General features: G+C 43.1%; 2 protein-coding genes across 2 annotated transcripts; one reads left to right on the top strand and one right to left on the bottom strand.

Annotated features, from left to right (window-relative positions):
* Positions 1-639: 639 nt before the first annotated feature.
* Positions 640-4,262, top strand: il22ra2 (interleukin 22 receptor, alpha 2; the record flags this gene model as incomplete). Its single annotated transcript, XM_079169155.1, has 6 exons — positions 640-703; positions 1,546-1,666; positions 2,001-2,182; positions 2,729-2,871; positions 3,551-3,714; positions 4,182-4,262. The coding sequence occupies 5 exons, from the start codon at positions 640-642 to the stop codon at positions 3,704-3,706; spliced, it is 666 nt and encodes a 221-aa protein (XP_079025281.1). The 3' UTR covers positions 3,707-3,714; positions 4,182-4,262.
* A 2,404-nt stretch (positions 4,263-6,666) lies between these two features.
* map3k21 (mitogen-activated protein kinase kinase kinase 21) lies at positions 6,667-27,345 on the bottom strand. The gene is made up of 11 exons (XM_079168876.1): positions 25,626-27,345; positions 15,164-15,344; positions 14,899-15,047; positions 14,449-14,624; positions 13,038-13,278; positions 12,374-12,496; positions 11,648-11,731; positions 10,699-10,849; positions 10,388-10,482; positions 9,329-10,153; positions 6,667-9,221 (listed from the first exon to the last, which is right to left on the bottom strand). Exons 1-11 carry the CDS (start codon positions 26,458-26,460, stop codon positions 8,851-8,853), a joined length of 3,231 nt encoding a protein of 1,076 aa, XP_079025002.1. The 5' UTR covers positions 26,461-27,345; the 3' UTR covers positions 6,667-8,850.
* Between the last annotated feature and the right edge of the window lie 349 nt (positions 27,346-27,694).

Genomic DNA, 27,694 nt, shown 5'->3' with positions numbered 1-27,694 from the left:
AAATCCAAAGTGTGAGGAGGCATATTCAGATCTGAGGTGTAATAGCAACAAAGCAGTACAGCTTTGTGTCTTTTGTGTCCCAAAATTCTGGCAAATTAGGCAAACATTTCTCATTCGCACATGACAGAAATGTATGAGATATATGCATGAAAAGAAAAATGCATATTTTATTTTAACAGTATATCAAGTGGGCTTGTTTTGTTAGTTTTGCTGATACATAGTTAACATTGTATTGTAAGTGGTGGTGGGGGGGGTGCATTCATTTCAGCTTTCAGAGGGGGAATAACAGAACAAAGGTTAAGAACCACTGTGTTGACCAATGAACAGACACATCTTTTTTGTGTTAGTCTCCAGTCAGTGAATGCATCCTTCCGTGCAGGGTTTTAGGTTTGCTACGTTCAAGACAAACAAAATCTCAGCACTTTGAAACTGTTTTTTAATGAAACCTGTCACGACTATTGCACAAAAATGTACTTCTGTGTCAATCCATGTAACGTGGTCATTGTGTCAGAAATGCCATAAATGGTCCATGCATATAATGCAATTTAAAAACAGGAAGTTGATGGCATGTTAAAGGCGTACCGTGTTGCCTGCAGCATCAGTCCAGTGTGTCTTTCGTCCTCAAACTGCCTCCACGCCATGACTGACCTGCTGCTCAGAGCCGTGCTGCTGGGGAACCTGGGTGTCTGTGTCACAGCTCAAGGTAACCGCCGATACATGTGCATGTTTTATGACATATGGATTGTTCTTGTCTGACTGATTTGATTTCAACGTCGCACAGATTTCTTTCTCAGAAGTTGTTCATGTTTTTAAAATCACTTTAAAACATCAGCGCTCAGCTGAGAGGACCTTCACATATTTAAAGGGCATGAGGAGTGTAACTTTAAATGTATTGGTCTTTAATATAACAGAACTCACAAATATATAAAATATAATAAGGCAACAGAACAGTGTGAGAAACAACAGAACAGGACTTGATTTACACTGAAGTAAGGGAATCACAAATGATGTTACATATTATGAGGGTTTAGTACAACAAACAGTTCTCTAACTCTAAATCTCTCTAAGACATCAGTAAGAATTAGAAAAAATGTCAGTAATTATCAATCACCAACAAGACAAGAACAAAGAAATAGACACATTGAACTTTGACTTACTGGTTCAGGAGAGTAACTTGAGTGTGTCATGAGCTCTGTATATAGAAGCTATTTGGAATGTATACGCCTTCTTTAGTTTTTACAGTTGAAGTACTGGCTGTCATGCACTCCCCCCCTTTTGTATGTCCCCAGGACTACTACTCCTATACTACTACTACTCCTATTAATGATAGTAATTCCAAATCCTATTTTCATATTTTTCTGTTTTATCGTCCCGTTTGTAAATCATTTTTTGTTGTTTACTTAAGAGCTGCTGTCTAATATCCTCCTTTAGTTTTTTTTTTAGCAAACAACTAATCAATCAATATTTGACCTTTTAAAAAAAAAAAAAAGGTAGTTGATGCTTCTATCTCCTCTTAAACTATCATGTAATCAATTACTTCCTCAGTTCCAGTGATGCTCGCTCCACCCACCCAGGTGAGGTTTGACTCCGTGGACTATAAAAACGTTGCGCACTGGACTCCACCTGCCAACAGCAGCTCACTGCAGTTCTACGTCCAGTGGAAGATGTGAGCCATGACACACACACACACACACACACACACACACACACACACACACACACACACACCTACACACACACGTACAGCAGAGCTACATTTAACACTGCAAACATTCAGTGTTTCTCTCTTTTTTCCATTGATGCATAAATCATTTTATGACTTTTTAAAGGAAGATTTAAGTTGTTTGCAATAGTTAAAGTACTCCATTACAATTCAGAGGAATGTACTTGATAACTTTAGTTACTTTGCTAATTCATCTATATATATATCTATATATCTATAGATATGTATATATCCATCACTGCCAGTAAGACATGTTACTATGATCCATGCTCCTCAGTTATGGCGAGCCTCAGTGGTTGGACGTGTCCGGCTGTCAGGGGATCCAGAGGCCCCACTGTGACCTCAGCGCCCTGACCTCTGACCCCAGAGAGTGGTATTACGCCAGAGTGCACGCTTCCTCCCTGCCCTCCAGCAAATCAGCCTGGGCCCTCTCCCCGAGGTTCAGCCCGCGCTGGGACAGTGAGTGTTTGCTCTCCCCCTCCTCATCGTCTGTTTTATTGTCGCTTTCCCAAACTGATGCCTCGACAGACGCTGGCATAGTTCTTTATTAATAACTATAAGGAGTGGAGACGTAATAGAGTATTTCAAGGAGAGGTATCAGTAAAAAAGAAATACAGAAGAGTTCAGGTTGTAAGATCTGCATGAAGAGTAACTAATAATACACTTTTTTAAGCTAAGAAATTTCATTTACTAACTCAAAAAGTACAATTTGCTTAGTTATACATATAATACAGTCACTTTATTATACTCTCAATCGATCCTGGTCCAGGTCTATACAACAATAGAGAAATTCAAGTCATTTTTAAAGGATAAAAACAAGCAGTTGCCTGTTACTTCAACCCCCAAACTGGCAAGAAGAAGTCACATACAAAATGTGCTTGAAGTGTCAAGTTCTTACAAAACTATCATCTTCTCCTTCTTTTATGTTGTACTCTTTAACTTGTTTTGTCATCATCTTTGGAAAAAATAAATAAACTAAACAAATTCCTTATGTTGCATCTGCAGCCCAAATCAGCTCTCCTGTCTTGAGGCTGAACTGCACCGAGCAGGGGATCGTGGTCCGTGTGAAGCCCCCGAGGCTGATGGTCCGTAAGATGCACAGGAGTCTGCACTACGAGATCTACCTCATAGACACCAGTGGACAGGAGGTACACACACACACACACACACACACACACACACACACACACACACACACACACACACACACACACACACACACACACACACACACACATCTCCATACTGTTTTTGGCTGCAGACAAACAATTAAGAATAACATTTTAATAATAATGAATTCATATTTAATGAGGTTTATATGGAGCTTTTCTTTGGAGAAACATTTTTATTTTATTTTATTTTTAAGTATTGTTTGTCACTTTGGATAAAAACTTCAACAAAAGAAATGTACTGTAATGTAATGTTATAGATGAGCATGTAAAATAAAGCTTTTAGGGCTGCAAGATTATCAATTAATTTTAAAAAATGTTTTTTTTTCGATCAATTGATCGATTAAGTTTCAGCACTAAAAGAATCACCACCATGGTAACACATTTCTTTCTGGAGCCTGAAACAAATATAATGTAATAGTTAAATGTGTACATTATAAACATACGACTTTTAAACTACCACGACTACTCTTACGAAATAGAAGAGGAAGCAGAAGAGGGAGAGGAGAAGAAGAACAACAAAAACAAGAACAAAAGCAACACTAAATAATAAAGACCATAACGAAACATAAAGAAAATGTATGTATGAAATGTATGTATGTAAAGATATTATGCAGTCTGACAGCCACTGTCTCCGGTCTTCTTCTCTCCTCTTCAGGAGGTGCATGAGATGGACTGCTGCTCAAAAGCTAAAAAGCTGATTCTGAAAAAGCTGAAGCACAAGGAGAAATACTGCCTCCAAGCCCAGACCATCATCCCCCTGCAGGCCAAGAGCAGCGCTCGAAGCCCCGTGAAATGTGTCACTACGCTTTGATCACACAGGTATGAACACACACACACACACACAAATCTGGTAGTGTTTAGATGACCTACAGAAACTCTTCTTTCTCATTATTTCTATACATTTTCAGTTTGTTAATATAAAATTAGCTTGTTGATCCCAGTGGTAGAAAGCTATTTGATCCGTGAGAATGTGGCACAAGTGTCTGCGTCGTGCGATTGTGTCCGAGCCGGACAGTATTGTTTGAGTGTGAAAGGTAAACCTCTCCGCTGTAACAAAAGATTACCGACTGAGAAGTCAAGGATCCGTTGTCGCACGACATTGGCCTGAGGCAGTGGGACAGAAAGAGGGCGGGGGGGGGGGGGGGGGGGGGGGGCGGCGAGTTTCTCCACAATGACTAGAATTACCTCCGCTCACCCCACCCTTTGCACTATTTTTAGATATTCTGGAAAGTCATTCCTTTGTTGCCATTAATTCATCTTTTCTCTTCCACTTCTCTTTGCTGTAGACGAACTGGACAAGCTGAACTTTTCATCCATCAGTTCAGCTTTAATTAGCCTTCGCTACCTCCGTGTCAATCAAAGTGCTGCACTTTATCCTCAAAAGCATTAAGGATCTGACATGTTGAATTGTGTAGGTCAACTTTTGATGTCAGCCTCCAGGACACTGCATTGTTTCAGTCAAGAAGAGACTTTTTTTTAAAATACATTTTGTTAGAAATAATTACAAGATAATCTTAACTCCAGGTCCACTTTCCAGCTTCCCCCCCTCAGTGAATCAGTGAGTTAGCTCCATTTGATGGCGTGAAATGTGGTTCAAAGCTCTGAAAAAAGCTATTGAATAGAACTCGAGTTAAGATTATATTGTTAATATCTTTTTACTTTTGTTTAGTCGTTTTCATGAAGCCCAGCTTGTCTTTCAGACACACTACAAGCACAATGAAGAAGAGCAGTTTGTTTAACTTATTCTTCCAACTGACTACAGTAACCGGAAATCACACATTTAGCAATTTGATGTATTTGCTTTGTCTTAACGTTTCACTTTGTTTCCTTTGAATGGAGGAAACAAATCATTTGTTCAGGGATGGGAAGGATGTAGTCTATACCGTCTTAATACTGTGACCACAATGTGTACTTCTCTTCCACACAGCAACTCTCAATGAATGTCATCTTACCTTTAACATAAACCTGTGACAACATATCACGGGAGCTTTACTGTGGCAATGAGTTCACGCTTCAACTGTATTCAGATGCAAAACTTGAAGATGTATTGTGCATTTGTTGTGTGTTTCATGTTACAAATAAAAGGCACAATAATTGACTAAACTGGTATATTCTGCCTTGTGTCATACTATACTAGGACTTTTTTCAACTTGCTATACTATATATTTTTTTACCTTTTTCCAAATTACTTTACGACAAGATTTTTGGATATACTCTGACATTTTTAAAACATACTTGACATGACTTTTATTTGATGCTTTACTGTGAATTTGTCATCATACTCTACTATGACTCTTTTTCGACATACTATGACTTTTGATGTACTCTATGACTTTTTGTACATGCTATACTATGACTCTTTTGATGTACTACACAATTACCTTTTCTTGAGTCTATCACCATACTAAACTATTATTTTTTTCAACATGTTATATTATGACTTTATTCAACGTGTTATACTACAATTCTTTTCATGACATTTTGGTCTTTGGACATACTCGGCTATGACGTTATGACTTTTTTCGACATAATAAAATACGATACAATTGGTTCTCACTAAAAACTTAAAACAGTCTCAAATATAACGCTTCATTTTCAAAAAAGGATCAGTATATTCCTAAGACAGCTGGGCATGTTAGTATTTAACAAACACTCAATCAGGCAGTGCATTCTGGGTGGGCTGTTTTTAGCAGTGGATTAATACACGTTTGGTGTGACAGCTGGAAATGTAAGAAAACAGTTGTAGACGGTTGATCTACAAAAGATCAGAATCTATCCAAAGAAAAACAAAAAGTCAACATAAGTCTTGATTTAGACTTTATTCAAAATGTTGATAAACTTGATACTCTTGATCAATTAGGCGTGAAATAACCAATACTGTAATGATAACAAAAACGTTCACTGAAACAGATCTAAAATCTGACACATTCAGCGTGACAGAGACATCCAGTGATTTTAAAGGAAGGGTTGCATTTAACAAAAGGAGATGGATCTTTCAGCAGCAGCAGCGCTGCACGGATTGTACGGAATAGCTTTCTTTGTAAGAGCTCCTCACTAGCAGCTAGTTCATTTAGTGGTTTTGGTCCTGCGGACATCGAGGCCTTAGTGCTGGTAGAGTTGAATTTGGTCCGAAGCCTGAATGCACCTTATTGATAACCGGTATCACCAATATTCCTGCTGCAGTTTGTCAAACGTAGTGGAATGTTTTTGGGTATGTCGAGACATCGTTAACCCTCGTAGACAAAACCTTTTCGTTAGCTTTGTTACTGTGGGCGACAAACTGCAGACTTCAGCTTCTAACAGAAACACAATATTTTAAAGGGGGAATATACAGCACCAGTGCATTATGGTATTTACAGTTAACCTTAATTCATAAAAAAAATGAGTAAATCCAGTGATATCTTGGCTTGCAAACTGCCCCTTTTAACAGCTTGATTATTATTAGTAAGGCTTTTACAGTGTTGTTTGACAGTCAGTGGTCATGAAATACAGAACACGGGATACTTCCCATTCTAAAGCATCATAAGATGCCACAGTGATACACACGTCAGGAAATACAAATATATTTACACCATTTGAGAATTCACATCTCACTGTAAATGAGCTTTGTTTTGAACTTCTCAAAAACAGACTGAACTGAGACAGCGATAACAAGTTGGGGGGGGGGGGGGGGGGGGGGGGGGGGGGGGGGGGGGACTACGAGGGTAGTCATCAGTCAAAAGTAACAAAATTAAGTTAATTTGTTCATTTTTTTTTTTAACAGCGGGCCCGGGAGTGACCAGTGAGTATCCTGTGAACTTGTGACCGCCATACTCACAAGTTCACAGAGATCCGGAGACGACGACTCAGAACAACAAACAACTGGCTCTAAGTTTACATTATGATAATGAAACCGTGTCTTCACTCTATTTCACTAAATGTCCTCTAATGTCTCCAGACCTTCCTGACCTTAATGAGACGGAAATTTAAGCAAAAAAAAAGGGAGAAAAAACCCCTCATTTATGCAAAACTGCGCACATGATAAAGATGAGTAAGTGATAAACTAGTATTGACAGCACAGGGTCCGTCTGTTTGCTCTTTGTGCACCCAATGCTCTAAACAAGATCCTCCCGTGTCGCCACTCCCGGCTGAGCATTAATCATTTTAACAATTTTAAATCTGAGATTGTGCTGTGGCACTGCAGTTGCAGCTAATCAGCCGTCATTGGGGGGGGGGGGGGGATTAGATTATAAATTCATTCATTTGGGGCAGGTTTTCCTGATATAAACATTGGTGGCTGAAGTGTTCCCCCATTCGGCTGCAGTACAGGAAATATTAAAAATGTTGTTCTATAAATACTTTCAAACACATGACTACAATAGTCATTTCAACAGTTAAGTGAAACGAATGTTTGCTCTGCAGGTATTTTTCTACCTGCTTCTCTAAAATCTTTAGGACATTCTGGGAGAAGACATACTTGCATCCCTGCTACGATCCAGTATGTAACCGGTCCCTGGAACACAAACGGTACTGCAGCATCGCTCACTTTAAAAAAACACAGTCACAAAACAGCATATATGCAATACGAAACCGCTGTCAGCATTAGGCTGATAATGGGATAAAAAGAAATATTTACAAACAAGACATTGTTTTTTTTTTTTGTTCAACATTTTAAGGGTACATGCATGCATGATTCTCAAGTCAAAAAAAAAATCTAAAAGCGTGATCGCACAACTTTGAAACTGACATGGAATGTATGTCCTGCTGGTTTCTAAAAGGTAAGGTCAAGTCTCTTCATATTAAATTACCTATAAAAATATATATATAAATAAAAAGGTGAGGGTATTGTGTTGCGAAAGCTGCAGCAGCGGTCAACGTTTAGCTGCACCGACAGAACGGAAAAGGAAGAAGGTAACAAAAAGGGAGGAAGAGCTGAGCGAACAAAGATGGCCGTCGAGCATCCGCGTGACCAGAGGAAGAGCTGCTGAGTCGGCGTGCTCTGCTCAGGTTTGTAAATGTGGCTTCTAGTACGAGTCGAGGCAGTGTGGAAGTCACAGTCTAGACCAAAGATGTGCGACGAGACAAAACTGTTGCAGGGAGGAGAAGCGGCCGTCTCGGCTCGATTCAAGCCGGTCGAGTCGGTTACAAACGGTCAGTTGGTCGGAGGAAAGAGAGGATGACCTCATCAATTTGTTTGCGGAACAGCCGTGTCGCATCCTTTCTCTCTGCCAACTCTCTCACATTTACCATCTCAGACGCTTTCACGCAGAGGAAAACTAGTTTATAGCTGGTAACTAATCAAGGCCATCGGATCTGTAAACGAAGTGCACGTGCGTATTAGATAAACAATATGACCCATATGATCAACGTTATTTAAGCCTCAGATGTTCATCCTGTCTGAATCAGCGGCTGGCAGTACTTTCTCTGCACAGAGCGTGTATTTTTATCTCTTTACCGCCACAAGTCGATGGTTAGTTTCTGCTGTGTGCACGAAAGGACATCGCGGGCTCATGAACGCTGCAGCGCGACTAGATGGCAGTCAAGTGCACCCACTCCCTGTTGCACTTGGGCACGAAGGTGCCCACTGTTTAGCCGCATCGGTGTAAACTGACAGATTTCAGAATATTGCAGAACTGGCGCATTGCAAGTATTTGCGAATTTCACATTATCCCGTCGCGAGTCTTTGGTCTGAACTGAATTGAGATGAGGGCGCACATTCTACAACTCCTTTGACACAGGTGTCTGCTGGAAGTCTCAGACTTGGTCTAGAACACTGACGTCACTATGTTCTAGAACTAACGCAAAGCTGGGTTCTATATTATAGAACATTTTTAAAAAAACAGGGGGGGGGGGGGGGCAGCCTGGTTCTAAACCCTCCAGGAGTTTTAGGCCAAATATTCTGTCTGAATGTTCTGAAACACTCTTGGTTGTATGGGATGAACTATGACCACAGCAGGTCATTTTTTTTGAAGGCTCCTAAGAGAGAAACTCTTTCTCCAGCTCAAAAACGGAGGTCCGTCCCGGGGAGCTCTGAATGCGGCAGAGCGGCACAGTGCAGTCCCGTTTCTGGCCCTCCGTGTCCATGTCCAGTAGGGAGCAGCCCGTCCCCACGTCCGAGGACAGCACCACGCTTAGGTTCTGGGCCGTCTTCTCTCCGGAGTAGTGGCCCAGCGAGTAGCTCTTGTTGCGCCCTCGCAGCAGGGCCCAGGTATGTGGCTTGGCCCGGAACGACACTGGCCGTGGTCTGGAGAAGGCCTCCCCACCAGAAGGCTTCTCCGACAGTCCATCCTGCTCTTTTTCTTGCTTCTTCTGTGAGGCTGGAGGACGCAGAGTGGGTGGGCCATTGGCTGGAAACAGATGGGGGAGATACATTTTTGGAGCATAAGTATTTTCTTTTTTTTTTAAACCGTACACAAGCTTACTTCCCGTACCCCTGTTTTTTGGTGTTACTCACTAATGTGGTTGGTGGTGTATTTCTTTCTGCGTAGACGTGTTCCTGTGTTGTGGTTGCTCTGCTCAGCTGGCTGGCTTTGGGTTTGCGGTGGTGTCTGTGTGTTAGCTGCAGTCCTGTTATTCTGGCCTTCTGTAGCAGCCGCTTCGCCGGGTCTGGGCGACTCCGTGAGATGATTGGCGGCCGCAAGCTCAACCTTCCCCGGCCTGGACTGTGACGCGTCCGCCTCAGACTGTAAGAGACTCTTGGTGGAGTTGCACTCCATAATGGCGGACATGGAGATGAGATTGACAGGTTGGGTGGCGGTGTGGTTTGATGAGGCCTCGTCTTTGCGGGAGCGACCACCCGGTGGTGAGGTGCTGCGGCGGAAGCGTGTCGCACGCTGAAACAGACCCTCCTTCTTCTTCTTTTCCTTCTCCTCGCGCTGGGGCTCGCAATCCTCCCCAGGAGCTGAGTTTTTGAGAGCCTCCCTAATGTCATAACCGAGCACAATGGAAGCCAGCAACGAGCCGCAGCCATACAGCACAGAGTCGGTCTTGCGGCGAGCCGACGCCCGCTTCAGGCTGTTGGTGGGGGTGACCTGTGGGGTGGTGGAGGTGGACGAGGTGGATGTGGTGGTGTCTTCTGGGGTCTCTGCTGGGCCACCCTGACCTGCTGCCCCAACCGCAGAATCTCCCGACCCACAATGCCCAGCGGGGCTCTGAGGCTGCTGCTCGTCCCTCCACAGAGGTAGATCGATGTACACCTGGTTGGGGAACTTGAGCTGCTTTGGCTTGGAGCTGCTGTCAGGACATTCCTGGGAGAACGCCTCATCTTTACCGGCCCCCGCTGAAAACACAGAAGTGGGAATCAGACATTATCAATAAATGAACAAAACAAGCAACACCAGATAATTAAGAGTACCTGCCACTTGACAAAAATGTACTTAATTGTGTTTGTCTGATAGACGTAAAAGGAAGATTAGGGATATTAAACCCAATTTCAAAATCTGACAAGTAAACAAGCACTCAAAGTACTTTAAAACAACATTCATTAGTCACTTTAGAAAACAATTCGGCTCACTTTGTTCAGCAAACAGGGCAGAGAGGGGGACAGACTTTTGGGATTTGACCAGGCTGGTGGACCAGGGGTTACTGCCGTCTGACAGAGGACGCACTCTGAAAACATGAAGTACAAGTTATCTCCATTTGTAGTAGAAAGTGTGTGATACCTTATGTTGTATTTTACTGTATAAAAGATAGAGAGCAGTCGAGGATAACATTAAGATATGAGGATGTGGTTAAGTTGTTTAGGAACTGGAACCAAATGGTCTCCACGCTGAGATCATGATTGAACAAAATACTAGCTTGTTGTTGTGTGTGTGTACAATCTACCTCTCAGCAGCAGCAGGTCTTTCTTTGCTCTGTACTGAACTGGGACCCCAGGTTCTTCCTTTCTTCTTGATTCCCTTTTTCACGTCTTCAAACTCTTCTGGCCTGAAGAGGGTGCTACGGCCCCATGTGCGGTTGCTCTCATCTTGGGTAACTGTTAACACAGCGACCAACAAGTGTTACCAGAGACCCAAAACAACTGCAAGAGGGTGTTGTAAGCGAAACCACAACCCTGAGAGAGAATCTGGTGTAGACATGTTAGTAAGATTATTAAAACAGATATTATGCCATCTGTAGAACCCCAGTAATTATTCTTTGTCTCCAAATAGTAGAGTACTTAAAAAGTTTAAATATCAAAGAATAACTCATGGGTGTTCTCTCTTAAAAGTTTATTTCAAGGCCATTATACACTGGATTGATATAAACCTTTAATTATTTTAATAAGTGACAAACTCTATTCATACTAGAAAATATCACCAATGTAAATTCATTCCTGGAAGTGAAATCAAAAGACCAAAAAGCATAAAATAAAACCCCGAAAGTTGTTATAAAAGCTTCTTATAGCTGTAGGTTAGTCGTTGTGAAGTTGTGAGGGCAACAGACGAGGGCAAAACTAGTAAAAAGTGCAAATTAACAGCACTACCACTTTTTTTGATTACTACTTTATTACTTAATTCAAACCACATAATATAAGAGGATTCAAATATGAACAGAGTGCTGGCCCAAGTCTATGGCATAAACCTCATAGTAGTTATCAAGAGTACCTGTGAAACAACCAGCAAACCCCAAAGTCTTGTTAAAATCCACACATCAGGAAAACCTCGTCAATCATCAAACATAATCCCCATTGATGGAAGCTGTTAGGCATCAAACCCTTTCATTAGCCAAACATCACATGCAGCGCTCGGTGCCGCTGGCCTCACGCGCTGCATGTGGGAAGCCGATAGCTTGCCTTTCTTCGAGGTTGTGAGCTCGCTGGTCAGATCAACATCCTGTTGGTAAACATACAAACTGTCCCTCTGCATGTGGGACATCACTGAGGAGGGAAACATACACGTTACCTCTCACCAACATGAGCTAAACGACACAAGTTATGTTGACTTGCTCCTCGCTTACACAGGTCAATATCAGTATAAAAACAATACAATAAATACAACACAACTATATCTTGACTTTTTTTAATGACAAACTATACTACGACATTTTTGGGACTTTTTGTGATGCTGTAATATGAAGTTTTTAAAGATTTTTTTATGACATACTACATGAAAACATTTTTGTTTTAATAAATTGCAGTCCAGAGATTCTGAGCAACAATCTGCGCTCCATGTCTGAATACCAGCCTTTACTGTAAATGCCGGAGAGGAATTTGTTCCCGTTATTGCGAGGGCGTTAGTGCGTGACTAACGACATCATCAAACTGTTCAAACAACTGTCTGACTGCTTGTGGCTCTGGGAGCTTTCGTTCACACGGCTCTGGTCATTGTGACTCTGTTCCCGTTCCCATGAAACTCTCAGAGAGTTGATGCGATTTCTTCAGAATAGTTTTGTATTTATAGAAGAAGATTTGACTTAATGCGGGCCAAGAAATACTGAACCACAAACACAAGAAACACTGACACAGAGGTGGAGGAGACACACGAAGGAAAATTTCAAAAAACAAACAGACAGAACTTACGCTGGATGGCTCGTAGCCGGGGGATGAGTGTGGGGCTGCTGGGAGGAGAGGAGCTGGTGCTATGAAGGCTGCGCCTCTTGTCCATGGAAGGCGACGCCTGCACGGTGATCTTATGCTGGAAGTCTGCAAAATGCATCACGACAGATACGGTCATTACAATCTCAGAATAGCAGGCGGGGTCACGATATTGATTCTAAATCAAAAACGCTCAAAATGAGCTTTCAATTGCGACCTTAAAAGTCAAAAGTAGGATTCTCTGACTCTCCCAGTGTTGTTTCTCTTCATCCCCGCCCTCTTGCGTGCGAGAAAAAAGAAAAGCACTTCAAAGACAACACAAACGCAGCCTACAGGTAAAAAAGCGGCATTTTTTGAGACACCATGGCCACGGCCGGAGTCGGAGATGACAGAGGAACAACAGAACTGTAAAATCTCTTGTTTTTCCCTGAAGTCACTACAGTTTGAAGGCTGCAGAAGATTTCGAGACTGGAGCGACCAGTGGAGCCCTATCCCCAAAGTAAAATGTGGATTGGGAGAATTGTGACACCCCTACTCACTAGACATGGCTTTGTCAGTGAACATCTCATTCACCCAAAGTTAGGTCTCAGTAACAGAGAAGAAGACCACCAGTTTCAATATGAAACAGCTGTTCAGTGTGTTCACTCACCTGAGGGCAGGCTGATGCGGTTTCCATCCTTTAGTTTGAGGCGGGAACGCTTGAATTTGCCCTTCCTCTTCTTCACGTTGGGCTTGTCTTTGTTGAGCTGGAAGATGAGGATGTTGAGCTCTCTCTCCAGCACGTTGATCTCCCGCTCTGCCAGCTGCTGCTCCCGACGCTTCAGAAGCTCCTCCTGAGACTTCTGCTGGACGGTGGCCCGAGTCAGCTCCTCCTCTCTGGAACGTAGCTCCTGGAGGAACCAGGTGTCAAGATACATATATAGTTAAACCGGCAGACAGACCTTTGTTGCCACAATGTCCTGGGAACACCGACACACCGTCAAGGCTAGAGTGAAGACTGTTTGTTTGGTTTTTAGACACAATTCTCTTGTAAGACAGAAGAGAAGGAGGTAGGAAGACTTCCCATAAAACAAGGGAAAAGCTCTTGCAGATATACAACAATAAGCAGGCAGGAGTGTTAAATAACTCCTTCTATAACAAGTTGGTATCAGGAGATTACTGCCTGCTGTTTCAGGCTGCATTACAAAGCTAACCGGTCCCCATTTTCTCTTTAATTGCTCTCAGCTGAGTAATGATAATCCTTACTGGATGACTTACATAAAGCAGCTTTACAGTCAAGCCACTTCAGCCACCCACCGAGACACAGATTACTGCGGGACCTTTACAGGAACTCTTGTGAAATTTGCGATGGGAAAATGTGAGATGATGCTCAAAGATTTGTATTTCTTTCTTTTTGTGATTTATGGCTGTTTGACACATTAAACAAACTTTATAGAGCTTCTACGTCATGATGAGTTGGTGCAGGTTCAGTTGAGTGTTTAAGTGATTAATTGGGTACATGTTAAAAATGTGGGTTTAACATAACTGAACAGTTATAATACATTAATATAAAATACAATAAGAGATATAATTATCAAATAAAAGGCATTAATTAAGTCTCTTAAAACTTTTTAGTGTCCGTGTCATTCAGTTCTCCATTTGTTGACTTAGCTCTTTGTGCTGATCCGGCTGTTTCTACAAACACTAATTAACCCCCCTCTTTAAGCCAGCAATGGGAGACTTAAACAGGAAGCAGATTAAGGTCTTAACAAGGGGAAGTACGCTAAAGCACCTCGGCATTAATAACACTTTTTGTCTAACGCGCGATTAGCTTTTCCACTGAAAGTAACCAATTAAGTCCATAAAAAGCTGCCCCAAGCGATTCTGCATGGTTAGATTAATCTCAATAGTAGATTAGTCAACATGCATCATCGCTGGAAAATAACAAACGTCGAGAACAGTACAAGAAGGACAGAAGGTCGGCTACATAAACTGTATGTCAGGTTTCTAAGTGCCCACTCTAACCTGGTGTTGTGAGTACGGAGTAATATTGATGCTTGTGTTTCATCGCTCTGCTCTACCTTCTCTTTGGTCCTGAGCTCATCAAACATCTCCTGGATCTCCACGCGCCAGTCGTCCTGCATGCTGTGGAAAGAGTCCTGGGGCATGGTGGCCATCACCGCCTCCTCGATGGCCGACAGCTGCTCCAGGATGCAGGAGAAGGAGGGACGCACGTGGGGGTCCTGGTCCCAGCACTCTGGACACACACATTGAGATGTAAAGATTACAGACACGTCCACTACCACACATAGTGTAACTAAAACACAAAAGGTACATAACCACCAGCTACAGAACAGGCAGGTTTAATGGTCGTCCCATTTCATTCAGCTGAGACTGAAGACGAAGTTCATTGTTTTAACTGTTCTGTCTATAGCACTCTGGCTTCCGTAATAAGATTTAATACCGCAACTTTAAGTAACTTACAAGCCTTACATTATTATTCTTTTGCAACAATTATGTTGCACATTTACCTTCCATGAGCTTGGCGAAGGGTTCGGGGCAAGTCGATGGGATTGGTAGAGTTAACTTGTTGACTGCCACACCGTAAGCAACAGCCAGGCCGTCTATCCCACGATACGGCACCTCCCCTGTTAACAGCTCCCACAGCAAGACTCCATAGCTGGTGTTTGACGCACACACAAAGAAAGTGAAGGAGAGAGTAATAATGTTAGACGAATGCGTTAGTAGATCATATTGTGTCATTGGGTTCTGCGTCTGGTGTGTCATTTGTCATACCTCCAGACGTCGCTGCCTTTGGAGAAGAGAGATGACTTGATCACCTCGGGGGCCATCCAGGAATATGTGCCTGCAGCTGACATTTTTGTGGTGTTGTGCCACTCCCTGGCAAGGCCGAAATCTGTTATCTTCAAGGTCTTTCTCCCGATGTCGTCATTCTCAATCGTTTCAAGTAATAAAACTGAGAAGAGAGAGAGGGATACATTAGAGAGCGGCCATAGACGAGACTGGGAGTGGGAGAGGGCATAACAAGCGCTGAGTGATTGAGAGGGTTGGGATGAAAGTGACAGATGTGAGGAGGGGGGGGGGGGGTGTTAGAGGAGGAAGGAGAAAGACGACGAGTGAAGGAGAAAAGGGAGATACAAAGAGCGGGGGACAGAGAGAGAAATACGGCCGTGCAGGTGAGGAGATGATAGTCGATATTCAACAGGGCCAACCGAGATATGCAGGTCATTTATCACTGTAGTAACAGAAGGCTGACAGCGCCACAAAGCACCTGTCCTCAGGTCCTAAAACTGTTTAACACATTAAAGACAGACGCAACCCTGCAAACCTGCCTGTAACACGACACCTGGCCCGAGAGCCCCAGCGAAGCCACAACCCACCGACGTGCGAAGTCAAGTTTATTCACCCGTTTATGTTATTTACCGTCTTACATGTTCTTACACAAACAGATGCTTTTCATTTTGAAACAGTTTCAACTCAGTGAGATACATGTTACTCCAATTCCATTTAGTCATCATACAACTAGAATTAAGTTTGCTACTCTATGCTACAATGCTACAATGCAACAATGCAAGAAAATAAAGAATTTTCTGTATTTTATTTGCACAAAAAGAAAATAAATCAAAGAGTATAATGCCTATAACTTAGTATAACTTAAAATATACAAAAATTTGTAAGAGACATATTGGTGTAAAACGTAGGGATGCAATTCATTCTTTTTTATCATTGGAGTTTCTGCTGATAATTGTTATTCTGATTAATTGTAAAAATAATTCATAAAATAGTTAAAAACGTCCCAAGGTGACGTCTTCAAATGTCTTGTTTTGTACGACCAACAGTCCAAAACTTAGAATACTTCAAATGAATTATAACAATAAACAGCAAATTCTCCAGATAGTGAAGATGAAACAGAAAAGAAAGAAAGAAATGAAAAACAATCGATTATTAAATTAGTTCCAGATTCATTTTCTGTTCATCGACTGATCGATTGTTTCAGCTGAAGCTAAACGGACACATCCAGGTGAAAACTATTGAAATGTAACCGAGAGATTTAGAGTTAAACACGCTAAAGTAAAGCGCACAGAAATAGCATTAAATACATGCAAGCAAGTCATTTTCAGTTCAGCAGAGCAAACAGGAGTTAACATGAATACACACAGGAGTCAACAAGACGTTGAGTATTTAAGCTTTTAGCCGCTCTCCATGTGCTGGCTAATATTCCTGTTATCTCCCTGACAAGAACAAGCAGCCAAAGCCAACACTCTTTGATCCTCTTGGTATTATATTTGTTTATATATGTTTTTTTTTTACTCTGCCAAGATCTCCTCACATTACAAACTGTCCCATTTCATTATTTACATGCAGTCTGAACACCGCAGGTCAGAGTGAACGTGTCCCATCAGCTGATTCTACAGAAAGTTAAACTTGAGAGTCTAAGTGGTTCGACAGAGGCACTTCGGTGTCAGGATAAACAAAACACCGGAGTGTACTGCTGACACATAAACTCTTGTGCTAATATTCCCGTGGGAAGCGAACACCTACTGTAGCAAAAAGACGACTCAGTTTGAAGGCTACTTGTTCACAGCTTTCAACAGAGGCTCTGTGATCTGTGGGTGCAAGTATTACTTGAACGGAGCAGCTGCACAGCGTTGGCTGTATTATCACACTGACCTTGGACTTCCTCAGTCCAACAGTGCCAAACTAAAATCTGCCAAAACGTACGCACACACACCCACCCACACACACACCTCTCAATCACAGTCATGTGCAAACATGAAACTATATTACATTTATGTGCTTTTAACCATCTTGAGACGGTACAGTACCTACAATACGCATAGTGATCTTCTGACTTTAAGAAGAGATCTTCATAAAACTCAGACTCAGAAAACTGAAACAAAAATTATGCAGAATTACTTTATGTAGCGCTATGCCCACTCCCATAACTGCCCATAAATTCTGCACTTTTTCAGTGTTATACTGATACCAAATACTTATATATTACTTACTGTGTAGAAGTGATTGATAAATAAGGCTTTAACTACACATCTTAACTTTCAAGTGAAGATGTTCATACATGCATTCTATCGAGCCTAATGTTAATCATATTGTTTGCACAACAGGGTTCATTAAACTGTGCTGTTACAATTTGACAGTGTTTAAGAAGCAACCAGAGCTGAAAAGATGTGTTGATTCATTTGTTGGTTTATTGACAGAAAACTAACATTATCAAAAGAATGTAACGGTTTTGACGTTATGCCAAGTAGGTCAATGTTTTGTGCTGCAGAGACGTGCACCGCCGACCTGCAGGATCCGGCCCGTACTCTCTAATCATACTCGTTCTTCGAGAGGCGAAAGTGAGTCACGGCAGCGCTGTTCTGCCCTCAGTCCAGAGAATAATACATCCATGATCCGTGTATGTTTTGATTGGTTATTTGATTAAATCCAAAGTAGAACAAATGAGAACACAACTTGCACTCTTGCCTCATACTTGCTGCTTCGCCTGCAGTAGAGCGTGCGGCAGCTCTAGCGGCAGCGACTCTACTTCAGCCAACGCAAACCCCAGCACAGAGGGTCTGACCCCGAAAGCAAACTTTCTGTTTCTGCCGTTACGTGTTAGACCCAACGTGCTGCGCTTTGTGCTGGCTTTGTGCTGGCTTTGTGCTGGCTGAAGTAGAGTCGCTGCAGCCGCAGACTGAGCTCAACTATCAAAGCGTACAAGGACCATACACAAAAGATGGCCAACGTAACACAACCAGCTCTCAGAGTTTCACCAGTTTTGCTCATTTGTCTTTGTTTTATGTGATGCAAAACTAAACATGCTTTTGTGTCTTACGATTGTCAGACAAAACAAGCAATTTCATATGTTAACTTAGATTTAGGAAGCTTCCATTATTCTATGGCTTTTTAAAGACCAAACAATCGATTGCCAATTAACAAATATGAATGATTACTTGCAGCCCCGGATGCAACACAACACAAGTCTACTATTTCACACAGCTAATACTGTGTGCTCAACTGCATTCTACTACAACAGAAAAGCAACTATTTCACGTGACCCATCGTCTCAACGAACACAGACTGCAGTGCGACTCCTGTGGGTCTCCACTGATAACAGGGGTAGCGGTGCCATTACTGGCCACAGGCACGGAGGGGATCCTCTACCCGGGCCGCAACAATAGGAATTCCATTACAAACAGGTTTCACTAGACCAATGATATACTCCTACTTCCTGTTGTCAAGCTCCCGCTCTGTGATTCCATAGATTCCTCCCAACAGGCTCTGTAGGTTTATAATGACTTACGATGGGTTAGTTACACAACCTAGAAGAACAGAGCTTTTGGGATTGCCCCTTCTGCATTGATTGGCCGATAGAATATCATGCCAAATACTTTCTTTGTAGCGCCATGATACTTCAGTGTCAGCCCTCTAGAAATGTCTGATAAAAGACCTAGCTCCCGTCTACATGACTCCATGCTGACGTGACGCTACATAAACACCTTTAAACCTCACTCGGTAGACAAAACAGGCAACTGAGGCTGCAACTGAGAATTACTTACAATATTGGTTAACCTGCCATTTATTTGCTCAATTAATTACTGATTATAAAAAGCCCAAAGTCTTGGACTAAAGCCTTCGTCCGAGCTACTTAGTGTTTCATTGTCTGCATGAGTTGTGCTATAGAAATAAAGTGTATTATTTACATGTTTAGGTTATTCTACCAATCTGCATCTATGCTCTCGTTTTCTGAATGCATTCAACATCGAAACATCCCGAGACAACACTGACATCCGTTATCAACTTTCGCTGTTCAAACAGCAGAATTACTACAATTTGACACATGAAATAATGTTGTTGTTGATGTTCTATTTTCATCTAGTGACGTGACAGTGACGTCACGTCGTTGGAGGCAAGAAAGAACTACAGAATGCTACTTTGGTGGCTGTGGTGTACTGGAGACCTTCTCCAGGACCCCGAAGATATAGGAAAAGACAACCCAAGGCCAGCAGTGTGATTTGGGGGCGATTTTGGTGATTGTATTTGGTTAATTTAATGGTCTGCCTCCCAAGAAGGAGTGAGAGCCGCCAACGAGTCCCTGGCAGAAAGATACAGCTGTGAAAACAGCATGTAGCAGGCATTTAAAAAAAAAAAGAGGTTATTCTTTAAACGTGTCACTGGTTTCAGACGATTTCTACATTTGACTTCTGTATCAAAACAATTCAACTATGTCTACATGTGATTTAAATACTCAAATAGAACAACTAGCCTTGTAACAATACATGGAATTGCATTCAAAAAGCAGAACCAGATGTTCTGGTTGACTTCTATTTCGGGTAATCCTAAAAGTCAAGCCCGAGGCCAAACCCCACCCTAAAGTTAGCACATGTTAAAGCCTTCACCGTTGTGCTGTTGCACAAAATCAGGTCTCAGGTATTGTTTGGAGGACATTTTGAACAATTGGAGGTGGAGTACTGATAAGTTAATTATTGCTTGTGCATCTCATGATTTGGCAAATACATTGATGCACTGACATCTATGAACTTGCTGGTATACTAGAGACATGTGGGCGAAGTAATCTAACCACTAAATTCACAAAAGAAGCTTTTAATCTATTGTTCATATTAATAAATATATCGAAAAAAAGTTCTATCTTAGTATGTTCTTTTCCCTCATTCTATATTTTCTTCCTCTTTTGACAGGAAAATGTTTTGAAGTGGACTAACAGTGTAACGCAATCGGAGATGGATATGCCCCGAAGGCAGACCCCACCCTCAGTCCAACCCCCCCCATTTGGTTCCCTTTTCCAACAGGAGATCTCGAGGCGGACCCATCCTTCAGGGTGGAGCAGTGGGCAGATCAGACGCAGAGCTGCTGCCTTCAAAGCAGCTCCCACGCTTCTTCCCATTGCCTTTTCCCCCTCAAGGTACAAAAGAAAAGAAAAACACTTTTTGGGCAAGCGTTACCATTCCTTCTGTCTTCAACAAAACAAAAATACCTCAAGTTTAACTTCCTGACACTCTGCAGCAGTTACATTTCACAAACTGTGATTAAAACAAAAAAAAAACTAAAACTAAAAGCCATTTGCAGTATTCACATTAAATAGTCTTAGATTGGGTTAATTTTTGTGTTAAGTACTTTCCCCGTATTAAAGAAAAAGTAGCTAAATCCATACCTAAAGTATTCCACATATGTCAGTATATCAATATAGTATTCCACATATATCAAACATGCACATCCAAGAAGAGCAAGTCTTGAATTAGTGCTGAGCAATGAATTTGCAAACAACCACAGAGCCAGTTACGTTAGTTAATCTTTGTCTGTCTACTCTCGTCTAAAACTGTTCTCCAATATGATACAACTTATCAAAACAAACTTTGAAATGGTTCACTGCTATAGGGGTTTCAAATTAAACATGATCTAAAGCAGAATCCTGAGGCTTCACGGTCTCTGTAAGAATTGTGAGTGCAGCCTCCTAACTTGCAGTGGCAGTATTTTCCTAACTGTGCCAACAGACTTCAGAGGGCTTCCCGTAGTAAGCAGAAACAAGGCAGCGAAACATTCCCCGACTGGTCCGTCTCTACCGGCTGAAATGCGAGTGCCCCCAGGCATTCTGGTTGATGGGAAAAGGATCAGGGCTAATGGCTGGCTAAAGCCATCTATCATGGCCACGTCTCTCCGAGGGCCACTTGCTCTTTGTCTGTCCTCTTCCTCTCCTGGTTTGTGTCTGTTTAGGCTTGAATTAACCCATAGCTAGGCTGGTTAAAACATGACACATGTTAGTGTACCAGCCAGTACGTTTTTTGCTGTGTTAGCGTCTATCAATGTGCTAAGGAGCTATGAAGGGGATTGGTGGATTCCGGAAAAGCAGCTCTGCTCAGCTGTGGGCCCTTTTTCCTTTTCACCCTGCCCTCCAACAATAGGTGCAGTCAGGGAGAGGTCATAAAAAACACAGTGAAAGCATCTCCACTCCTCCTCTCTCCCCTCTGCCCATTCTCCCGTCAGAGAGAAGACAGGCAGTAACTGTCTGTGTGTCACCGGGGGTAATTGTGGGAAGCCTGAGAAAAGCTGCTCTGCAACACCTCGTCGAGCTTTAGCGACTTCTCCTCTTAGATTCTACTTATGACAGAGAAATTACAAAAAAGAGAATGAAATTGAACTGTAACTCTCCTGCAAGTGAGCTTGTTATGATCCGAAAATCAGGTCTCTTTTGCAATGCTGTTCCCACAGAAGTAAAGGTTGTTCACACTAATTTATAGATCAACAGTTATGTCAAGAGTTTTCATACCCAACGGTGCAGCAACGGGCAGACAAGGAAGATGCATGGAAATAAGATAGCACTGGTATTGAACTGGTAGTCCGTGTCTCTGAATTGGGTTTGAGGATAAAACATGTGTGATAGTTGCATCCCTTATTTCTATCTTTGCAATGCATATTTTTGAATTTCCAAAAAGGAGCAAAATCATGGCTGTGTAAAAACAATGAAGAATCCAGTCTGGACAGTCCTTCTCATGTGGGTCATTTTCATCAGCCAATTAAAATGACAACTGTAACAACAACCCTCCTATTTATATTTGAACTTAGACCTTAACTTTGTGCAGTGTACTACACATAGAGATGGAAACAGGTGCAGTTGTCATCTACAACTTCCCCTGGTTGCTGCAACAAATAGGTCATAGTATCCTGTACTTATTTCAGTGTTCTGACATAAAAGGAAATCCTTTTTGTGATTCTACGACTTTTGGACTACAGATCTACAGACTGATGTGTGAGTGAATAAAGACACGGAGGAGGAGGAGGAGGAGGAGGAGGAGGGGAACACAGAGGCAGCGCGGTGATGAAGTCTAACAATAGCTTCAGATTGATGGGAGAATGCTGTTGCACACGCTCCAAACTGAGCTCAATCAGTTTCAGTTGCGTTCAAGCACACATTCCTGGCATACTATCGCACGCATCGAGATGCGAAACTGCAAAGTTATTGTGGACTATGCATGCTGGCTCAGGGCCAGGTTTCAGTGGGATTTCTTTTTTTTTGCTCTATGAAAACATCCACTCCTAGCTTGAGGGAGAGTTTGACTCAAAATTGTGAGATGGGAAAGTGCGGGGTCAATGAAAGGAAGTAAGGATTAAGATCAAAATGAACAACAAATGTCTCCTACTAACCTCCTAACGTATGTATGCACACACCATAGGACTCTGCTGACATGTGGTATTTATTAAGGGCATATTTGTAGTGTATTTTTCTGAGCTTTAAACGTGCAATCACAACTCTGAGAAAGCACAGTGATGTCTGCCTGACATGGAGCCACATTAATTACAATGCTAGGCTAGTTATTTCAGAACTAGTTATATTGCCCAAACTTATTTTAATGAATGACTTTGTCAACACAACAATAGAACAGTATTAGTAAACTGTAGTTTATAGATGATAATGGAAGGCTGCAGCTACACAGACAATACTTAGAGAGAGAGACACAGAGAGAGACAGAGAGAGAGAGAGAGAGACAGAGAGAGAGAGAGAGAGAGAGAGACAGACAGAGAGAGACAGAGAGAGAGAGCAGAAAGGGACAAGAGAGGGAAGGTAAGTAAGGAGAAAAATAACGAAGCAAGAAGGGAAACCCCCTCAGTTTGTGGCAATAAAAGAGTACCGCTGCTCTCTGGGAGATTAAATATGAAGTGAACAAAACAAAACGAGGGCTTTGAGACCCTCCGAGTCCTAGCCATTCTTCTGGCCACAGTAGCCTAGCAACCGCTGCTTGACCAGTCCATTGTGCAAACGTATGTTAAGCTTTTATCCCTCATTAGCAACATTCCTCCCTGCAGGCCGGGATTTTACAGATTAGGTTGAAAAACACAAAAGGAGATTGGACAAATCTTGCTGACTTCCAACATATTACTTTACAGGCTAATCATTGATCAAATAGCTGCATGTTTGTCTGTGTGCAGCATGTGTACACGGTGGTAAATGGAGGTCTGGGTAGTTGAGTGAAAGGTGGTAAAGTTTAGCTGTGTACCTGTCTGTGCCCTGGTTTAGGAGTGAACTAACTTGAGCCACACCAAGACATTCAGCTAATTAACTATTAAAGAAGTGACAGATTGTAACACGCATTATTACCCCCCGTGTGGATAATTCTCACTCCTTTTATCCTCATATAGCCGACGCACACCCGATGCCAACACAACCCTCCCCAGCAGATGCAACAATTTCTCTTTAGCTGCCATATTCTCTGTTTTTTTTTGCTGTGAAAACAACCCACCACACCACAGGGTGCCGTGTGTGTGTGTGTTTATGTGCAGGAGAGTCTTTTGTGAACTCACTGCACTGCCTCAAAGCCAACACGTACAGCTTCCTTCATTCTCTCTTTATTTAGATAACACAGCATATTAACCACAGATGTTCAGACTTCTGACCCCGGGACAAGCAACTGTACCTGCTTACTATAGTAACAGCGCTGGTAGAGTTCATTTCTTGCTCTCGTTTTGGGGCTAACAGCGTAGCAGTGGGCTCTGGCTTCAGCGGAAATCAAGAAGGAAAACTGACATTCAACCAGCCTGCAATCTTCAGGTAAAATGCTCCGACTATGCAATCAGCACACTATGAACGGTCTCTCATAAGCTTCATTTAAAACGTTCCCTCTTTACTTAAAGCTTATCTCTATGTCACAGTGGAGTGGCAGGACAAACACACTGACTGGTGTTCGCAGCTCTGTGTCTGTTCGGGGGAAGTTTGTTTGTGTATGTTCACCAAACATCCGATTAGCTTAAATAGTCGAGATGGCAGTTAAATCCCGTCTCTCCATCTGCTCTATAATTAACACACATCTTTCATTTAAAATAAGGTTGGGCTCATCTACACTGTTCGGGGGCACCATATGCACATCAAATGCATCGTTTCAAAGTTTTGTTTAAGATAAATCATCTCCAGACACAATGGCTGATAGTCCACATTCAGAACGATAGTTTTAATCGTATGTGTACTCACTCTATTGGGTCTGGAGGGAGATTTATCTACCATTTACTTTTACTATTTCCTGTGAATATACTGCAAGTGAACAGCAACATTAGTTAGGAGGGTTAGATGCTTTCAAAATGTGTCAAATTGAGATATGCAGGCATCACACCAACGTTTCTCCCCACACGGCCCCCGGGATGATCAGTGTCTGATCACAAAGGAAGAAATAGTGTTTGGAGTCGTGTTACACACATAAACACACCTGAGTTGAAGTGGGTAGCCTGTGTCAGTGGGTATATGACTCAGACTCTTTTTCTCATTGAGTCCCGTCCATTCATTATTCAGTCCTGGGAAACTAAAGTGAGCTGGCTTGTTGTCAATTGCCCGTCCATGAAGGAAACTAGCACAGCACCGGCTTCTAACTACGCGACGCTACTCAAGAGTCAGACCTGCTAATACTGATCTATTTTATAACATCTGCAGCCATTGTGAAACCTCTACAGTTCACTACTACATTCCCTGATGAGTAAACAAACATTCCTTCACCACATTAAACCCTGGCGTGAATAGTTTTCTTCTTCTTCTCACCCTGTGACCTCCGGCATTAGCTCTGGTTGGTCAGGAACATGGCCTGACAGTGTAGACCGAGTGTGTCTGGTTATGTGTTTGGTAAATCACTGACTTTATTTGAACAACATTTCAGCTGGGATTGGAGAGAGGGGGCTGGGAAAGTGTGTGTTTTAAAAGGATGAGGAGGGTGAGTGGAGAGGGGGGGGGGGGGGGGGGGGCAGCCCAGCTGAGCAAACTCTTTATTTCACATCCTCTTGATGGTATCCCCCACCACTTCATACAGCCACAGACCATTTACACCTCTTTAAATCCACCCAGAGGAAAGGGCAGCATTGCAAGAGGGATGTTGTGGAAATATGTGTGATTTGTCAGTTTTCAGCAACCTCAATTTAGGCTGTAATGACAACACTATGTTTTCCTAATAACCTACAATGCCCCATGTCATTAATGACATTAAACAATTACTATATGTGAGACATGTGGATATGTCTGGAGCAGATCGGTCTTAAAATAATTGCCAAAATGTTACAAAGTTACTCAAGCAGACCGGAAATGCTACCAACACTTAACTATAAATAACTAAAAGGTGGATGGGCTGCATGTGCAACAGGTGGATGGTTCCCTCACGAGGACTTTCTCCTAAAGTTGGGTTATTGTGCTTAATGTATCTGTCTCACACACACACACGCACACGCACACACTTCAATCTTTGCTTACTGTTGCTAGACTTCAGGTCACGGTGGATAATGGGTACCACGGCCTCCTCGTGCAGATAGAGCATCCCGCGTGCAATCTGCACGGCCCAGTTGACCAGGATGTGTGGAGGGATGCGCCTTCCGGTCAACGCCCGGTTCAGTGTCCCGCCTCGGGCGTACTCCATGACCAGGCACAGGTTGGGCTCCTCCAGACACACTCCCTCCAGTTTGATGATGTTGGGGTGCTGCAGCATGGAGAAGAGTTTCGCTTCTTGTCTAACACCGCCGGCGGTGGCTGTTATGTCCTCGTCCGGGTCTTGCCGAGCTGCCTTCACGGCCACCTCTTGATCTTTCCATGTGCCCCGATACACTTTGCCAAATCCACCCACGCCTATGATCTCCTCTAGCACCAGTTCACTGAAGGGGATCTGCGAAGGGGGGGTCGGGACATGCTCTCGTGCCCCCGCAGACCCACTCGTGGCAGGGAGACGGTAAATAGCGGGCTGGTAGGTGACATAGTTCGAGGGGAAAATCCCGACCCGGTGGTTGATTTTACCCGTCCACCATCCCTCGTCCCCGGAGATCGTTGCGTCTTTGGACAGCACCTCCACCACGTCCCCTTGCCTGAGGCTGAGCTCATCCTCGCCGCTCGCCTCGTAGTCATACGCGACTGTCCACAGAGACCGAGTCGGGCACAACGGAGCAGAGTGAGCACACGGCCGAGCTGTGGGGGAGTCTGTCCGAGCTGTGGGGGAGTCTGTCCGAGCTGTGGGGGAATCTGTCCGAGCTGTGGGGGAGTCTGTCCAGACGCACGGCCGCCCTTCACCGTTTGGGAAAGCGGCCTGCGAGACATCCATTTCTCGGTGGCCGTAGCGGCACCATATAGGGTGCAGCAGAGCTTCTTCTTTTTTTTAAGAACAAAATTAAAAACTTAAAAACTTTTTTGAAATCCTCATGCTGTCACGCCAACAGAGGGGCATTCCCTGCGCGCAGCCCCACGCGACGGGACTAAAACCGTCCGTGTCCAAAGTCCCGTGGGAGCGCGAGAGAGCGTCCACGACCTGCAACGTTATCCACGTCGCCACTCCGGTACAAGTGGATGAGGGTCAATTACTCGCTAGCGAGGTTTGCTGGCTACCGTTAGCCCACAAAATACTTTTTTAAAGCTAATGTCACCACTCTATGGGTTGACGGTTAAATAGCAACACGCAGTTTTTAAACTAACACTTCATATCAATCTCAAATAATCTCTGCCACGAGAGAAAAACTGGTCCACAACATAGTCCTTCTGCTTTATGCTAATGCGAGCAAGCTAAAGTTAGCTCTCCAACCAAGTTTCCCGCAGGTGCCGCAAAGAGATGCACCTGCACGGTCCACTCCGACCGGGTAAAGTGAGACTCCGAGGGGCAGGTTTCTCTTACGAAGACGCACGTAAAGCTCATCTAGTCACCAAATCCCGAGACGTTAGGTTTACTTTCACGCCCGTGGGACTTTTAACGTGGAATGTTCTACTGCATTGGCTAGCGGGTTAGCTTAGCATAGGTCAGCCTACTGACTAGTAAGGCAGAAAAGTTGCTTCTTTTTTTCCAGTTTGAGATCGGTCATTCCCAAGTGAGTTTCTCCCTCGTGGACGAGACGAAAAAGCCGACGGTTGAACACTCAGAAAGCACGTGAAACATCCTGTTGTTCCACCGTAAGAATGCGGGAGTAAAAAAACTATTTAAAAAATCGGTCAACTTTAATCAAAACAACACCCCCATCGCCGCTCTCGCCAGTCGAAGTCGGACCCAGCAGTGAGCTGTGAGAAGGACCTGCGGGACGCTGCCGCTGCTCTCGCTGCTGGCTGTGGGGCCCTCCGATTGGTGGATTCGGTGACACGTGACCGTCGCAGCAGTAGGGGGGGAGGGGGGAGGAGCTACTACAGGAATGTGTGAGGAGTGCGCGCCTTCAGGGAAATTATGGGAATAGTAGAGCATATACAAAGACACACACACGACACACTCCGCTCTCTAAACACCAGCCATAACATAAAAGTAATGTTAAAGTGAAAACACAACTATTTGGCATATTGCTGCTATTTCGATCAAGTAT

This window comes from Pholis gunnellus (genome assembly GCF_910591455.1).
Source record: "Pholis gunnellus genome assembly, chromosome: 11".
Classification (NCBI taxonomy): Eukaryota; Metazoa; Chordata; class Actinopteri; order Perciformes; family Pholidae; genus Pholis; species Pholis gunnellus.
This window is presented reverse-complemented; position numbering and strand designations above follow the sequence as displayed.

Bases quoted from the DNA above. Each gene is read 5' to 3' on its own strand.
- map3k21 (XM_079168876.1), bottom strand. From the start codon at position 26,460: ATGGATGTCTCGCAGGCCGCTTTCCCAAACGGTGAAGGGCGGCCGTGC. The intron at 11,732-12,373 runs GTAAGTTCTGTC...TTCCCTCCTCAG, and splicing joins CCGGCTACGAGCCATCCAGC to TGATGTCCCACATGCAGAGG. The intron at 10,850-11,647 runs GCAAGCTATCGG...CTGTGTTAACAG, and splicing joins GCTCACAACCTCGAAGAAAG to TTACCCAAGATGAGAGCAAC.